We start from the raw sequence: 17,567 nt of genomic DNA, 5'->3' as shown, positions 1-17,567 counted from the left end.
GCACTAAAGTGGGTAAAAAGCACAGTTGAATAGCTCAATTAAGAGTTGGAGTTACTCAAAGCGTGTGTGTAGAGATAAATGAATATGGTCGAGTTGTTCTTTGTTAATATCATTGATTAACAACTTTCTGTCATTATAGACCAGGTAAAAGTAGTTGTGGCTGTCGTTTGGCCGTGTGATTTGGGACCACGCGGAATCGATAGTGGTTGCGGTATCACTAATATCAGGGAAGATACAGATAGATGAGGGAATGGATATAAGCCGCTTGGAAGTAGCTGCTGGCTTTCGGTACGTGCACATGTCGCATTGCCTGAGGTGCCTATAAGGCATTGATTTGGCACAATGAATGCAGAATGTGCCTCCACACTTGACATAACAAAGTATGTGGAAGTTTGTCTTTGGGTTGAATTGGCGTCTTGGTTTGTTAGTATCTGGTCGCTCACGCTTTGTTTCCTCTGATGGCATATAAAGAGTCTTATTACACCCTTGGCATTCTGGCACATCGCCAAGCAACTTCTCTTTCTTGAGAACCTTTATGATGATTTGAAAAGATAGATTGGAGTCATTGTAGCCGGAAATGTGATCCTCAATTTTGTCGCAGTAGGTGTAAAGGCGAGATAGTAGTTTATATGGTACTGCAACGAAGTCATGTTCAGAGTCGGCCTTAATTGCCTGCAGATTGTTATGATATAGATGCAGTGATAGCTCAATTGGGTCTTTGCCGGGGGTAGTATCCTCTATTTGAATGAGTTGAAGATAGGGTGGACTTTTAGCCATATATTCGCATGAACTCAAAGTTGTTCGGTCTTCTTCGGTCAGTTCAAAGTTGGCCAGCCAGAGAGTTGTTAGATTTTGGAGCCGGCAGCCTACCCAGCAGATAATAGTATTTAAATCTGCTTTCGTTAAGACTTGAGCGCCACTGATACGCAAGAACAGATCAGTAGTGGGATTGGGCTGGGCTGGGATTTGGTCCGACTGGATAGACAAGGCAGATTGATAAGTAGCGAGGTCATTCTTTAAGGCATCAAGAGTCGCAGTGCAATAGGTGAAACTCTTCATGTCTATCATATGGGGCTGGTGGAGGAAAGATGGATCTGTGATGTATTCATTAGGCGGGGTTGTTATTTGGACACCAAGGTCTTTGAGCGCTTGTAAGGATATGTTATACGAGTCGAAGAGGATGGGTTCGGGGATTAGGACGAGCTTGTGGAGGTCAAGTTCTTCAGTTTCTTTCTTCTCTTTACGCTCCTCGAGATAGTTAAACAGTGAGAACCCATCCAATTCCTTTCGCTGGTGGAAATGCTTGAGCTCATTTAGACGAGCGGCGCCCTCGATTACGAGTTTGGAGATCCTTTCAGTCATAGGAAGAGCTAGTATTTGGGCGAAAGCAAGACTAGTAAAGCGTTGGTTTAGGAGATGAATTTCAGTTTTGTCTGAGCAAGTAAACTCATAACAGCCTAGCATTCGGTATAAAATACATTCATCAACATTGTCTAGAATCAAAGTCTTGACATTGAGGTTGTATTTTCGAGGATTAGCTAAACGGAGCTTTAACTTGGCCATGTCAATGTTAATGTCAGTTGGAGGATAATCACGCACATTTGAGATACGAAGTTCTTGCGCATTGACACTTCGTAGCCCATCTAAAAGCTTGCTGCAGATGTCGATCTGGGGCCGGGGAGGATCTTGCTGGGTTGGATTTGTATCTCCACTAATACTAAGTGTTGTGTAACATATATGCTGGCAGAAGACAGAATTCCTGTCGAAGGCGCTAAGTTTGATGTTAACCGCGTCTTCAAGTCTCCACCCGGGCTCACTAAGTGCATGGCCAAGACACTCAATCTTCTTTTCTTCTAGATCTGTTGGGATTTTTGATAAACCACCGATTTTACAAAGGTTATCTAGTTCCACACGAAAGTCCATTCGGTCATCAGCATACACAGTCTGGACATCGTTAACAATAATGCCATGTTGGACAAAGAATTCCGGAGTCAATATCCGTTTGTAGTAAAACAAGAAATCGCAAGGGTGCGTAGCCAGGATTGTATAAACTAGTTTGTCGGCATGTATACGGGGCTCAGAAAATGATTGATCTTCCTGGGAATAATTCAACATATAAGTCTGGTCTTTAGGCTGCTCATTATTGGATAAGATATGAACCCTGATTGGGCGCGGATTATAATCTACAAGATAGTCAATACAATCCAATTTTCCGATTAAAGCTATAGTTATGTCTTCCTTAGGTAAGTTTTCAAGTCCAGATACTATCGGTTCTATGTTTTCGTGGAGATCAATGGTGATTTGGACGCATTTGGGGGGAAGTTGTTTGATAAGACGCTCTAAGTCGACATAAACTTTTGGGGTTAGGTATCGAATTGTGAAATAGTAGTTGTCTAGCATTAATAGAGGCACAAAGTATGCAGTTAAGTCTGGTATCATGTTAGTATACAAAGTGAGATGTGAAATAGGGTGCAATATAACGATTCTTTCAAATATATACTTTAGAAAGATACTTGATGGTATATTTGTCTCAACACGCAAATTCAATGGCGCCAAATTAACATACTTAATTGCATCCTTAGCCTCTTTCCGGCACAGATCTAAATCGAATTCATCTGGATATGGGTCTGTGCTCTCGCTGTATTTAGCCAAAAATTCCATCTCCTTACACTCAAAGATGTTAATCAGTCGGCACAAACACGCCTGGCCCTCTTGATAGTACATTCTAGTGCCTCTAGCATACTTAATTAGAACTTTTCTGGCCTTAATCACTCTAACCCATTTTAACACATTCAAGCATTCCTTACCCAGGTTGCACTTGCGCCCGGGCTTAAACCGAATGGATTTGTTTGAACAATCTATCACATACCTAGGTGTTGGCTTTTGTGTAGAATTCTGTTGGGGTGAATCTGTATTAGTATTGGCATCTGTACCAGATGTGGATTCTGTGGATTCCTGGGGAGGATATAGTATAGCACTTATATATGCAGCATCGCAACGAGCCCATTCGAGCCCAACATCTTTTAGAGATTTGAGTATCTCCTCTGAACTTGGCAAAACCAGCTGATCTATTTCCATACTCGAGCCACTCACTATACTGGTCCAATGCAACAGTACCAACAAGACACACAATCTAATTGCAGTCCAATTAGATATCATCACTCGGTAGTGAGATAGCTTGGTTGTATAAGCATTGGTTCTTAAGGGAGTAGTTCTAGTGCTATGGCTAGTGCTAGGGACGTGTTTGTAATTACTGGCACACAGCAATGAACCTCTTGGTTTGTTCTGAGTGCAAGCACCTGATAGTGTCTTCATGCGCAGAGATAATGTCATGGATTTTGCAAATCGCATTGAATATATATAGAGGTCACAGGATTATTGATCCAGGAAATTGATAAGAGCAATAAAGATCTTTAAGAAATTCAAAAATATGATTTTGTTAAAAATAGATTAGAAAACTAGACGACTTATTTTTCGATCGGCCACAATCGATAGCTGAATTTAGTACTTATTTACATCTAAATAAAGTGCTGGCATACAGTCACTGTTCTTCTTTCACACGACCAACTTGGCCAGTAATATCAACCATTTATCGGCACTACGACCTCCTGCAACTTTAATATAAATCTATGAGATAAGTATCTTAATCTATTCAATATGAAGTGCCAAAATAGACTTTACATTAAACCCAAGTCCTGGCAAAGACCATACGTCAAGTTTGGTTTAGTATTAAGATGAGATGCCCGATTTAAACCTCACCGAAAGCGAAATAAACCCCCAGTTGACGTCTTTGCAATTGCCTCATTTATACCAAAATCAGATAAGTAAATTGAGTTAGTTCCGTACCCATGAGAAGAGATACAACCTTACAACCAAACACAGCCAAATAAAGATAGATTTAGAAGCGACCTGGGATATAATTTATTCAACTCAGCTTACTCGAGTCAGTAATATACTGGGTTTAACTTCTATAACTTGTGCTCCTTGTTTGCGTCGTCTTGAGATATCTCTCCAAGTTAGAGTATATTTATACTTTGGAATTGCGATACCAAACTCAAAATGTTACTAGCCCAACCCAATACTAAACCAAACCAACAATACGTAATAAAGAACTTTACCCTATAGATAACTCATTTTAAAGTGGAGACCAGTGAGGACACCATATCCTGGAACACTTGTTGGAACAACTATCACTTCTTGGGCATGCCTAGATTTCGTAGGTAATTAAATCAAAATCAACCCTTCAAAGAAAGAAGGTTAGATTGGTACTGAATAGTACAAGTATTTTTATCTCTGTCCAACAGCCCAATAGACTCCAGGTTACTTATTTCCACACAAACTGGCAACATTCAGTACATTCTGTAATTCAAAACATCTACGCCATAATCAACTGAAAACACACCCTAAGATTATTGATTGAACAGGAGTCTTGCCCTTAAATTAAAGCGCATTAATGATAAACCTACCCGTGTAATATTCTGTTCCTTTAATACAAATACCGGGTCTCTGGCAATCATTCATAGTAATAGATAAATTGTTCCTAGTACTAAAGCATTTCAGCCCGGTGAATTCACTAGCTAAAGATAGAAGACAAGCCCTGAATCCTAAATAGATAACAATTAGATAAAGCATGGTGAGTCCTGATGATGGTTGATTGCCAAAAAGAAGTGTATCATTTAATTGCTTTCGCCGTTAGAATGATACTTGGTGTTGAGAAAATGATCGCACAGTGCATGGACCTAATTTATTGGGTGGGTGGTAGAAAGAATTCAAAACCGATCGGCCACCAAGCCAATCCTAAACTCAAAATACTAACTGTTGGCTAGATATCATTCCAACAATAAGCTCGAATACAGCCTAGCCAAAGAAACAAAAAGCACGTACAGTATAGATATTGGAAAAATAATGTCTGATTAGCATGATTAAAGTAGTCTTCATAAAAAGGAAACAACTACTTAACCAGCTTATCAGCCAAAGACAATTAAAACTCAGATCCATCCGAAACCAACTAATACTTAGACCGTACTTTTCAATAACTGATAAGTTTCAGTAGGTGTCCGTATGGTTCTTTTCATTTGAATGTATGATTGGGCTGAGATAATAATAAAATTGCCCATATCATCACATTCGGCTAAAATGATCTTCAGTTGTCTGGTCTTGACTAGCCCTTAGTCTTCTTTTGTCCTGCAGCTGATTTGGTTTAGCATTGTAGGTCCTGATGGTATTACTGGGTTTGAGGCATTAAATGCAGAGGAATAGGTAATTGATCTGGGGCCGGCCGATAGTATTGGGTTTGATTTGAAATCTTAAAGCTCAGGAAACTACTGGCCTGATCAACACTTCTTTGTACTCGGTCTGAGACGGCTTGAGATGTCGTGGCTGTTGTACCGGATGAACCCATTGCATTAACCGCATTCTTTGTCGAGCTTCCGCGTATAGTCGATGGGGGAGCTGCAGTATGCAACCTTAAATAGTATGCAGCACCAATAACCGCAGCGATAGAGAGTAAGACCCAGACGATTAAGAGAGCAAGTAGTACGTATTGCATTATGCGTTTCCTGGCCGCCCTACGAGCTTCAGCATCGTTCATTGGTATATCACCATTAGTCTTTCCTAATAGAAATGATCGATGTCGTCTTTTCTGTTTGACGATGGTTTGAATCATATCACACAATAACAAACTAGAAATAACTAAACTAAATAGCGCAAGGGTTGCCGCAGCAACACCAACATGCGCTCGACTAGGAAATATATCCTGTAAGATTATAATGCCTTTAAAGATACTCATTTACAGGGATGACGTAATTAAAAAGTAATAAGTGTAAAAGGTTAGTGATTTTGAATAGTAAACCTCATCTGGAGGTGCGTTAAACTTAGATAGACTCATTGTGGTGCTTTGGGGGTTTTGGGAGTTTCTGCCCACTTTATATAACATTGTGAATCCTGAGGTGATCTATTTTCTAGCTATCTAGGAAGAGACAGAGAACATAAGGTTTTAAGACTAAAAATACTTAGTCACCCACTCATTCACCCACAACTTTACCCATCAGATATAGACTCGTGAGTTGAACTGGCTAATGCTTTAGTGTATTGGAATAAATGCCCAGTAGGAAACAGTTATGATTCAGACAAACTAAACATGCTAAAGTTGACCGAGGATAGACTTATAATCATCAATTATCAGAAGAATGGCCTTGCCTATTTAGCTTATGGATTAGCAATGGAACCCTTAATTCAGTTGATGTCCGTCTAACTACAAAACCATCGTCCGTCAATCTATAAAATGGCTTAATAATGTACCACCCCATACACACTCTGACACCATCACAACCTTACACCACTACAACTCAAATAAACCAAACTAGCTCAATTTCTCTATGTGTTCTTGTTGTGCCCCAGGGGAGGATAGAGACCTCTCAGTCAAATACACTCAACGAAAGACAAATCATCATTCAGGCTAGTATTGTGTTGATATCGGGTTGATATGCGAGTCTGAGCCATTTCTAGTTCTGATATAGTTCTATGCAAATCCTTCATTTTATGCCATAGAAATCCTTTATCAATCTTCGTCGTATATTTATACTCTGAAACAAGTGATAACAAGATTGAGTTGGTTTTGGAATATCTTGGCTTATCTAAAGTAGTACGGAATAAATACCTACATTATCTGTACTTACTCGTCTAAAAGTAGAGATATCTCGATAGCCCCATTAAAGATATGTGGGGGAATCGTACAAACACCACAGTTCTTTATTGTGCTAACCCAATAAAACCAGACCGTGTTGTTTATCTTACTATTGCGTCCTGGTGTCTGTGTGTCCTAAACATATCTAAATACAGTACTTCTCTTAAACAACCATACTCCTCAGCAGTCTACTAATTAACATTGTAGTCGACTGAAGCAGATCTAGATTTACAAGATAATAAACCAACACTAAGTGAAATTCCAAAAAGAAAATCAGAAAGTATACTCTTTACAATATTGGTAGGGATTGGATTGAAATATTTGGAAAAATTCACAACAATTATAATAACTCAATCTCTGGCAATTTATTGAAAGGGACAGACTAGTTCAATTGGAACCAATTATATTGGGTTTTAAGTACCATTCAACCACATGACTGGTTTATTATCTTATCAGACAATAATTTTGAAATTTGTTAATGGCTAGCAAGACAAAATACACCGTAATAGTTATAACTATACTTGGCACGGCGGCTGTTCTATCGGCTGCTTTGTTCGGCTACATCGTATACCAGAAATGGTTCTATAAGAAGCCCAGTCAGTTAGATAGTTTACTTATATCTCAGCAAAATTGTCTTGAAGAGTTATCCAATTCGCATACATCTCAACAAGAAGATATTGAAGAATTCAATTCAGAGCCTCTATCATTTAATGCTATTCTAAAAAACAAGAGTGTATCTACCATTCAAGGCATGATGAATGTGGCGGTTGAAATGGCCTGCGGAGAAGAGGCATTGTCGAGATGCGATGACTATATTACGACTCGTTTCATGCCTTCTATGGTATTCGGGCCTCCCAGAGGGGCCGGCCATCTGAACACTAAGGCTATTAGGTCATTCATTGAACGGCTAAGGGATCGGAAGAACACAAAAGTTAACTTGGTGCTGACACCTTCTGAAACTTACAACTTACTGTGGGTGAAGATTATTGATAGCTTTGCAGAGCCTTGTGTGTGGCTCGGCCATTATCTGACCACGCCGGAGCTGAACTGCCTTAAAGATGAAATAGAGAAATATGATCAAACGGACTCCACAACCTGGGAAGACCGTCGCCGTCAAATTGCCAGACAATTCATCCATATAATTGCTGCCCGTACTAAGGTCGGCGAATTTACCATTCGTTGCCAGCAGATCCACTCAAAGTTAGTTGGTTATAAAAAGCATCGCCGTTTAGCACCACCCGATGGCAGCGTTGATCCAGTTGAAAACATGCTTTTTATTATAGACTTTCTCACTCACTTGGTTCCCACTACACCTAAAAACCGCGATAAGATAAACACCTTTTTAAATGAAACCGAAAATACTATTGCATATCTTGAAAATGATTCTGATAAAGTCACAACTTATGACGACTATATAGCACACTTTTCCAAGGTTGTCAAATCGGGTATAACTAAAGCCAAAGATATTCTAACAATGCTTCTTAGCGTATATAAGTTCATGGGCGTCATTCATCAAGTCATCAAGTTTACACTCAATCTACCTTGCTCCAACGCCATCATATCGTGCACAAGCTGGAGGCTACCAGAACCAAAACAAACCTTTCAAACCAACCAAGCTAGAATCAACTCCCTTATTCAGCGCTACCAAGCGGCATTGCCGGCCTGGGATGATTATATTAACCTAATTGATAACAACCTTGGTCAAAATGTGTCTGATCAAGACAGGGGACTCTAATTGCTGATCCAGAACACATGTGTTTCTAAGATTGCAGTACTATCCTATAGAACTTTCAAATAAAGAAGCATTGCATATATAATATTCAAAACCTAAGCGAGTTTATTGGGTAGATTGCGCAGTTGCTGACTTAGCAAACTTGTTAGAAGAACAGATTGTCACAAAGTCATTGGCACAATGGCGCATGTAGGCAGCTACCTCTTCTTTGGCGAGACTGGTAATCATGGCCTGGGTTTTGGCCTTGGCTTCCAGACCTTCTTCAATGTTTTCCCAATAAAGGCATACCCGCCTGGCATAATCGGTGATGTTGGCAGGCTTTTGTTTTAGCTTGGTTATAAGAGACACCTGGTGCTTCTTGAAGTCATCATCAGAGAGGCCGGCAATATGGTCGCCTATGCCTTGGATAAAAGCCTGTATGCGGGTCTCGGTGTGGGCTAAGCCTTTCGACCCCTGAACAATAAAGACGAGATGCCAGTCCTTATTGTAGCCATGGATGCGTTCGCAAGAGGCAATATATCCAAGCTCTTCTTCGGTTCGGAGCTGAGTGTGGACCAACTCTTTTTCGATTTGGCAAATCAATGCTGCTATCGCAAAGTTTCTCATTGGGCTAAATTCGGTCACTTCATGGATTAACATGATGGCATTGTTAAGCTTGTCTTCAGCAGGCAGCTCAATGCGTGTTGATAGTGTGCCGGGTATGGCAGTTTGCGGCGCAGGGGTTGGTGTAACGTGTTTCTTGACTGTTGCAATGATATGGTGGAATTCGTTTTCAGTGGTGTTTCCGAACACAAAGATAGTTATTTTGGCCTGAGAAACAACAATTATGTCCTCGAGCTTAATGTTCTTGGCAGCCGCAATGAGTTCAGTTGGGGTAAAAGGCTGTGTTTGGGTGTACATTCTAAATCCCAATGACACACAAGCATCCAAAGGCTTTAGGTATTGAAGTTTCTCAAACATAGTGGGGGCAGCGAACTGAACCATGGCAAGATAATCTTGGCGAGGGTCGGCAAACTCAACAAAGAATAAATCAATGAGACTCTGAATAACTAGTGGATAACCGTAGAATATTATGCAAACTTCCTCGGTGTTAGCAGTGAGAGACGATATATTGGTGTTAGATATCCTGATTTGCTCGCGATGCTTAGAATCGAACTTCTTCAAATAAGCGGATATATATCCACGGAAAGCTACGTGTTTAGCAGCGTCCTTTTCAAACTCCTGAGTCTTCAAAACAATTGTTACCCTGGTCTTTTTCGTAGTGATATCTTTGTTATGGATAAGATGGGCGTCTAAACCGGGCTCACTGTGGGAAATAGCATACTCCTGTTTGTCTTGTTCAATAAAGGGGCAGAGATTGGTGTTTGTAATAAAACTGCCGAACTTAGCTGAGAGTTGATTGTTCTCTCTAGCCATAGTCAAATCAACCTCTTCAAAGACATAGTTGGCATCCCATTCCATTTGTTGGGCAACTGAATCGATTTTGGCATCAGTGTTGCCAGTTAGGTCCACTACTGCATATTCAATGCCGTAATAAGGCTCGGTCTGGAGAGGAGTATCGGCTGGCATCTCGTTTGTTCGAACCATCACTAGCCATTTTGAACGGTCTAGGGCGATGTTAACAAAACGATAGAATTCCTGGGCATTGAAGGCTTCCCATTGGTATGATAGAGAGAAAATGTCTTCTAAAGCTATCCATGGAAGGTTTCGGGAAATCTCTAAAGCCGTAGCACGTGGTCCGCTGGGACTGTAGTCCTCCATTCGGTCCTGGAATATCTTCTTATAAGTATCGTAGAGCTCTTGTGTGCCCATTTGGCGAACCATTTCTAGTTTAGCCTGGATGAGATTGAGAACACTTTCTATCTGTGGCTGCGTACTGGACTTAAAGTTGACTGCAACTGTTATAGAACTTACAGTGGTCTTCTTAGAAGAAGAACAACTGGCAGATACAATCATGCTATTGTTGATTAGCAGGTTGAATCCATTCAGCTCTTTTCCTTCATTAAACACACTAACTATAAATGATACTGTCTTCTCTTCGTATGCATGGAGTGATTGGGGTAGGTTGATTTTAACAGTTAGTTGGGTTGTTGTGTTTTTAGGGCTCTGGGGTTTGTAGTATACCAGTTTGTTTTGTAAATCCGGTCGGGTTAGCTCGTGTGACGTATCAGTTTCGTTTGGTTTGGGAAGGGCGTCATCCAGTAGTTCGTAGGGCGGATCGGAAAAGATCCACTCGTGGTCAGTATGGGTCTTGATATCCGAAAAGTACGCTCTGACATAGCCTTCTAGGACATCGTGCGATTCTTGTCCATAGACTACTAACCGCATCTTATCTGGCCGGTAGTACTGCTTCCAAAAGCAAAGTAAATGTTCTCGTTTGGTATCTTTGAGAGTTTCGCGCGAACCATCTCCGAATTTCGATAGTAGAGACTCGGGGTCGGTAAGGTGTTGTCCAAGTATAAAAGATCGTCTGACATCATTCCCCATTCCTTTCTCCATTTCGTTATGCACGGCATCCAACTCTTTTTCGAGGTATTGAGCCTTAATTAGTGGATACTTGAAAAAGCCGCTAAATATATCTAGTGCTTTGCCGAGATAGTCTGATGAAACATCAAAGTAATATGTCGTGTACTCCAGAGAAGTTGCAGCATTACTACTCCCGCCGTGATCCTGGAGAAATTGGTTGTAGTCGTTAACATTAGAATAGGCTTCGGTGCCCATAAACAACATATGTTCCAAAAAATGGGCCAGACCGGGATGGTCGCTGGGGTTGTGCATACTACCAACCTGAACGGTTAAACAAGCGGCGCTTGTTTCACTTTCGGGAGTTGTAATCAAAACAACTTGGAGTTTATTGGGCAGAATAATGGTTTTGTAGCTATTATGGTCAAGTGATCCTTGCAAATTGGTATAGATTTGACCGTTACGAAACAGGTTAGGCTCGTCATCTTTATTGGGCCGAGAAATAACGTTGGCGAAACTCAATCCGACCATAACTAGTCCGACTAAGAACAACAATCGATTGGCTTTGGTTTGACTAATCATAGAGGAATATTTAATTTTTTTGATTAAAACATGTAAGACCTTCCTTTTTAGGTAATTTTTTTCGTATTTCCTTTTTAGGTAATTTTTCGCGTTTCCTTTTTAGGAAATAATTTGCCGGGAACATACAGCTTTTAAAGTATTTGCTATTTTCGTTTATTATGTCATTTTATAATGTTCAGGAGATGAACATGATCTATTAGCCAATATATACTAACCCAAAACATTTCATGGGGCGCGCCCTGCTATCTTTTATTAAATAAATGTAGTTGTTAGTAAGAGTATGACGTCATATCAAATGCAGATAAAATATGCAAAATAAGTTGGTTCAAAGCCTCGTGTTCTACTGAGGCTACGTATTGGTATTGGACTAGTGAGTGCTGGGTAGCGAGCAACTTTGTCAGAGGTCATGTTGGTCAGGTGGAGTGCACGTTTTGGTTAGTGTGGCCACAAACCTAAAGACATAGCCAGATGAAAATGTCAAATGGGTTGAGGTTGGTTTGCAACTACTAATCCACTTTTCTATATCATTGCTCATCGCCTCCTACCTTGTTTGTATTCTACTTCTAGAGCTATTGGGCTAGTATGGTATTGAGGTTATGGCAATGGCCATACATCAGTTTGATAGAAGTAGAGAGTATATATTTGGGGAAGAAGAGAAAGATATGAAATTGCTTCTTAAACCATTATGGGTTGGTCTGGCCTGGCTGCTGGCTTGGCGTGGTGATACTACTAGTGCCGAGAGTACAGCAATTGTCAGGCGGCAAGATACATGCATTCTAAAAAGCAATGGCTGGAAGTTTTTTGATGCGGCCCTTAGATATGATGCCAATCCAGGATGCCGGGAGTTTGATTCTGAAGACAGCACAATAGTTGATATTATAGATGTGCCTAGAAGATATATAAGATATTGGGATGATTTACTACTACCAGGGCTACTAAGCAGTTCGGATACAAAACGAATTATTGCAATGCTAGATAATTGCCGTTCAATTAGCGCCCATGGTGGTCAGCAATGTCCTTTTGATCTTGAGAAAGATTCTCTAGCATATGCATTGCACGCAGCTGTAAAGACGCTTGATAAGTATCGAGCCATGGCCCGTGAGTGTGCTGAATTACTTGGAAATATAACTGAGAGTGCCACGGGAATCGAACTTGTTTCTTTGTTTAGACCATTGGATATAACGGAGTCTACTAACAAGTTTGTATTAATTAGAAAGAGTCTGTTTATGAATTATGCGGAACGTTTGTTTGCCTGGAGTCCGTTCGAGCTGTTAGACTTTACTAGGGATAATATTCAAAATGCGGTGGAAGCTTGGTGGCTATTGATTAGATCTCCATCTACATCCAACCAAAACCTTTGTGCCCAACGCCAATTTAGACACTTCCTGTACGACGTACTAAGAATGCAATTGATGGCCTCTAGCTTTTTAAACATCCCCAATGCACGTCAGAATGGTTATGTTAGCGGCAAGATCAAGAGTGAATACAAAAGCAAAATAGATGCCATTTTGAATCTAAACGTTGTTAGCATTATAAAAAGTATGTCCGCCGATGAGGCAGTTAGGAAGATATACAGAGATCTATCGCCTATTACTGAGTTAGAAGAATGGTATGGCGAATGCTTTAGCCCAAATGGCCATAGAATGCGATTGGATGTGTTCGATGACTTGCTAATGCGTAGACCTCAGGATATCATTCCGATTAAAAGGATTAAGCAGCTGTCCCAGGATGCAATGATAGTGTCTGATCATTTTGCATATACATTGGGGAAAGTCAAACGGTTGCAAGCTGTGCTTAAGCCATATTTAGCAAAGAACACGACGTCCGGCAGTATTCATGAGTGGGTAGAATATATAGCCACTAAGCCACCATCTGCCCCTTCATCCGGGTCTTGGGGGTTGTCCAATTCTCCTGCCATCCACCTGGCTCTAGGCGGTTTGTTTTGTGCCCGTCTCGCTCATTTACATGGAGCGGCTTCTTAACAGCCTACTCTGTCCATTCTCCCAAACGCGATAAGATTTAGCATGTGCATCTCAGCTTAACTTAATATTCACTCAATTCAATATCTGCTCAATTCAATACTAACTCAATTCAATCGCAACTCAACTAATAAATCTAATTGTCGTAACATAGCAGTCGAAGTGGGCTAGTATTGAATCGTCTATGTTAAGTTCGCAACATCTACTAAGTGGAAATAAACCATTCGTTACACAACAGCCAAACACAATCCTATGCGATTGCATGGTCTTGTTGCGCGCGTGGTAATTGCTAATTCAGGCAGGCTAGACACCTAGTGACTTTAGTCTAAAATGGGGTAGTAGGGGTGAGACTTCTTGTACAGAATTACTATTGCTCATGTTAATATGGTCGAATGCCTTTATTGAGGTGGGTTACTTTGGGCGGCCTTTTTAAAGGTCTGGCTGGGTGCAAGTTCATCTATGGAAGTAGTTGGTGCTCGTTTTGGTGCGGATAAGAGCTGTTGCGGTTGTGGTTGAGAGTTATATATCACAACCATAGGTTGTTGGCAGTGGTTTAGGAAAAAGGAGTAGAGATCCTCTTTAGTTATTTGTCGGAGAGTGCGTTCGAGCTCTTCTTGATAACTGGGCTCTTTCCAAAAGTCGCTGCAGTTGAAGATTAGAGAGCTCTTTTTGAATAGGTTGTTGGTGCTATTGGCCGCAGAGAAGTCATTCAGTGCCCGTTGCTTGCAGGCTATAAACTGTTCGGGTGTAAGAGCTCTAAGCACCCAATCTAAGTATATGTGATAGGCTAGAACCGTGTTTAAAACTGCAGCCGGGCTATATCGTCCGTTTAAAGTAAGGTTCAGAATAATAGTGTCATCAAAAATCGTAGTGGATTGGTCAAGATTATTGAATATTTCTAGGTCAACATCTGTTTTGGGGAATGCAGGATAGTTGGTCAATGGTTTTATCATCTTAGGGGCTGGCTCGGGTGGGTTGGGTGTACGAGCATCTATCCAGGCTTGGACTTCCTTGGCACTAGCATGGCGCGCAATACTTCTTGGCGGGAATTTTGCAATCAACAAATAGTATGCTAGCATTTGGTAGTTGCTTCTGTTTAAGGTGCCCATTGGATTGATATGAAAGTACCCAACGAGAGCCGAAATTGGTTTTGGATCCAATGATATACAGATGGTTTTGTCGTGATTACGAACCAGCTCGTATTTAATGGACGGCTTGGGTGTAATATACTTTCTGACTGTACTAATTGTTTCACGGAAGAAGGCGTAGGGTAGATTCTCTACTTTTATCTTGATTAAAGCTTTATCAACAACCGGAATGTCGTTGGATGCCTTATTTTGTTTAATATACTCGCAGCATTGATTGGGTGTGTAGAAAGGAGTTCGCCAAACCTCCGAAAAGATGGACTTCTTTATAATAAGTGTTTGTTGCTGGAGTGCCCCCATAAAGTAGTTGTTGGCCCTATCTATAGCTGCAGCGCTCTGAGGAATAAGTCCGTTGGCGGCTTTGTAGAGTGAAAAGAACAAGTCGAGAGCATCTGTGGCCCGCGGGTTTGATCCACGAGCAACAACAATAATCCTACCATCGCTACTAACCCGAGCATCAATAGGCATGCTGTTGCCTTTGAACCAATCGTGATGGGCGTTTTTGATGATATTTAATACGGTTAGCACGTGAGCAACATGCCAGACATAGGTTTGAATGTCAACAAGGTAATCATTGGTGCCGAGCACAACTATAACACTCGATTCCTTTGGCTGCTGAGGATCAGTGAAAAAGCAAGCTTCTAAGCCAGGCTCAGTATGTGTGTCACGAAGTACACTGCCGGGAGTAACTTGGCCGGAATTGGTATTGAGTAGACTAGCAGAAGGGGTCTGGGGGTTGACTTGATTATTAATATCGGCGGGGCATAGTGGAGTTCTGGGTGGGGCTTGTTGTGACGGCAGCATTTGTTTGAGGATAGATGTGCTATTTTGTGATTGAAGAGGAGGGTTGGTTTTGGAAGAACTAGGCGGTTGAATGGTTAAGGCAGCGTGGGTTTGGTTTGGTTGGGCTTCGGGGCGGCCAAAACATATAATGTTTTTGATTTGTTCGGCTTTCGCGGCCACTTCTGGTACGAATAGAGAAACTGGGGCGGTATCTATCTGTTGCGGCATTTTCTGCCAGTGTGCACGTGAAAGTTCGCATCTAACTTGCCAATTATCTCGTTTCATTCCGATTTCGAGTAGACGGTCCAATTCATCGGTGTTGTTGAGATGAGGCGCGGGACCGAAGGCAAACTTAATGATCTCGGATGCATCCAAAAAGAACATCTGTACTGAGGCTAGAATAGGAAGGGCGAATAGTAGCAGATTTTCTGTTTTCCCTGGTGCGGATGATATATGCTTTTTGTAATGCTGGTTTAAATCCGAGTCTGGCTGTTTGTAAGACGTCTTGATAGCTTGGAGGAAGCCTTCTACTATAGCTAAAGCCTCAGAAATCAGGACTGTATCTTTATCATCTACTTCTATGGCCACATTAATATTTAGCGTGGTTTCTCGGGAGGCTAGAGACATTCTTTTGATTCGAAGATTCTTGCTTGGATGGGCTTGAATATAGTTATTGTATATTAGGTTGCAGCAGCAGAATAAATGATATAGATGGGCTAGTGGATGTATAGTGCTTGTGGTTATGTCATCAAGTAGTGGAATGGAGAGAAGGATCATTGTTTTTTCGTTCGTGTTTGATGAGATACACGGTTTAGGACATATCACTACGCGGTTGGGGTTGGCCAAATGACAGGACGCTGGCTTGTTAAGTGGATACATTATCGGCTTTTGGCCTGGCTGATCTATGGTTTGCTGGCGGCCGTGGCCGTTTAGAAGGTTTAGTATATCACATAGGTTGTTGGGAGTAACTATTACAAGCCGAATATTTGGAAAGAATAAGGTATTGGTCCATTCGCTCGTGATCTCGGCATCAGTAGGAAGAAGCTCTGGTTTATTACGTTGAAGGTTTGGAAAACAGTGCTCTTTAATCTTGGCGGCTAGTTGTAGGTTGGGTGGGGAAACAATAACGGAATGTAAAATATCTAAGAGGTTTAGAGATAGGGGCTCTTTTGAAACAAACTCGATTGTCATAAAATCCCTACTAGATGTAATCCTTTGGGCATTGGTTTTGCTTAGGAACGCTTGGTATTGGTTGTGATTATTGTCGGGGCTTAGCTTATACTTGAGAAGTGTTTCTAAAATGCAGCTGAGGTATTTGCCTTTAGCCGATGTAGTGCAGTGCCGTTTCTTGATAGAGATACTAATATGTGTTACTGGGTTATTGGGCTGTATAATGATAAGATATTTAAGACCATTTTCTAGGGTAGAACAGGAATAATCTGGAAGCTTTACTTCCTGATCATCAGAACACATACTTTGAATTGATGTTTTAAACAAGCTTAAGACGAGCAAGAGGACTAGAATTAGCTTGGCAGGCAAGCTTTTTGATTGTTTTATCATGGGTTAGAAATTAAAGCCAAAAAATTCCTAAATAAGCGATGACCTCATCAGATTACCTTAAAAGGAAATTGCCATTATTGAAAAAATAATCTGATCTTTACTGTGGATTAAGATATACTGGGTAGATCCGCCGTTACTTTTACCTGGTCTATAATGACAAAAAGTTGTTAATCAATGATATTAACAAAGAACAACTCGACCATATTCATTTATCTCTACACACACGCTTTGAGTAACTCCAACTCTTAATTGAGCTATTCAACTGTGCTTTTTACCCACTTTAGTGCAGAAGACCCAAAGACTATAACATTCTTCTAAAACTGCCAACCCCCTACTAACACCAACTCATTTCAGTGCTTTAAACCACTGTAACCATCTGATATAACCTCTATATATCACCCCACCCACCTCTCTACCCACCTGAACCATCCCATTTTGAGCTACTCGATGGAATATCTATCCATCTCAACCTTACTATACTACACCATCCCACGCAATACACCCCACTACAACTCAAATAAATCAACTAGCTCAACTTCTCTATGTGTTCTTTATTGTACTAACATTAAACCAGACCGCGTTGCTTATCTTAATATTGCGTTCTGGCCTGAGTGGGCACCCTGTGCTACGCTTTATAG

General features: G+C 40.9%; 6 protein-coding genes across 6 annotated transcripts; 2 read left to right on the top strand and 4 right to left on the bottom strand.

The window, feature by feature from the left end:
• Positions 1-51: 51 nt before the first annotated feature.
• Positions 52-3,333, bottom strand: NEHOM01_2239 (uncharacterized protein; the record flags this gene model as incomplete). The annotated part of the gene is made up of 1 exon (XM_051491117.1): positions 52-3,333. One exon carries the CDS (start codon positions 3,331-3,333, stop codon positions 52-54), a length of 3,282 nt encoding a protein of 1,093 aa, XP_051347077.1.
• Positions 3,334-5,224: 1,891 nt separating this feature from the next.
• On the bottom strand, positions 5,225-5,788 carry NEHOM01_2238 (uncharacterized protein; the record flags this gene model as incomplete). The annotated part of the gene is made up of 1 exon (XM_051491116.1): positions 5,225-5,788. One exon carries the CDS (start codon positions 5,786-5,788, stop codon positions 5,225-5,227), a length of 564 nt encoding a protein of 187 aa, XP_051347076.1.
• A 1,375-nt stretch (positions 5,789-7,163) lies between these two features.
• NEHOM01_2237 (uncharacterized protein) lies at positions 7,164-8,420 on the top strand (the record flags this gene model as incomplete). Its single annotated transcript, XM_051491115.1, has 1 exon — positions 7,164-8,420. One exon carries the CDS (start codon positions 7,164-7,166, stop codon positions 8,418-8,420), a length of 1,257 nt encoding a protein of 418 aa, XP_051347075.1.
• A 102-nt stretch (positions 8,421-8,522) lies between these two features.
• NEHOM01_2236 (insulysin) lies at positions 8,523-11,462 on the bottom strand (the record flags this gene model as incomplete). The annotated part of the gene is made up of 1 exon (XM_051491114.1): positions 8,523-11,462. The coding sequence occupies one exon, from the start codon at positions 11,460-11,462 to the stop codon at positions 8,523-8,525; it is 2,940 nt and encodes a 979-aa protein (XP_051347074.1).
• A 596-nt stretch (positions 11,463-12,058) lies between these two features.
• NEHOM01_2235 (uncharacterized protein) lies at positions 12,059-13,444 on the top strand (the record flags this gene model as incomplete). The annotated part of the gene is made up of 1 exon (XM_051491113.1): positions 12,059-13,444. One exon carries the CDS (start codon positions 12,059-12,061, stop codon positions 13,442-13,444), a length of 1,386 nt encoding a protein of 461 aa, XP_051347073.1.
• A 395-nt stretch (positions 13,445-13,839) lies between these two features.
• NEHOM01_2234 (uncharacterized protein) lies at positions 13,840-16,929 on the bottom strand (the record flags this gene model as incomplete). The annotated part of the gene is made up of 1 exon (XM_051491112.1): positions 13,840-16,929. One exon carries the CDS (start codon positions 16,927-16,929, stop codon positions 13,840-13,842), a length of 3,090 nt encoding a protein of 1,029 aa, XP_051347072.1.
• Between the last annotated feature and the right edge of the window lie 638 nt (positions 16,930-17,567).

This window comes from Nematocida homosporus (assembly GCF_024244095.1).
Source record: "Nematocida homosporus strain JUm1504 chromosome Unknown 4433, whole genome shotgun sequence".
NCBI lineage: Eukaryota > Fungi > Microsporidia > Nematocida > Nematocida homosporus.
This window is presented reverse-complemented; position numbering and strand designations above follow the sequence as displayed.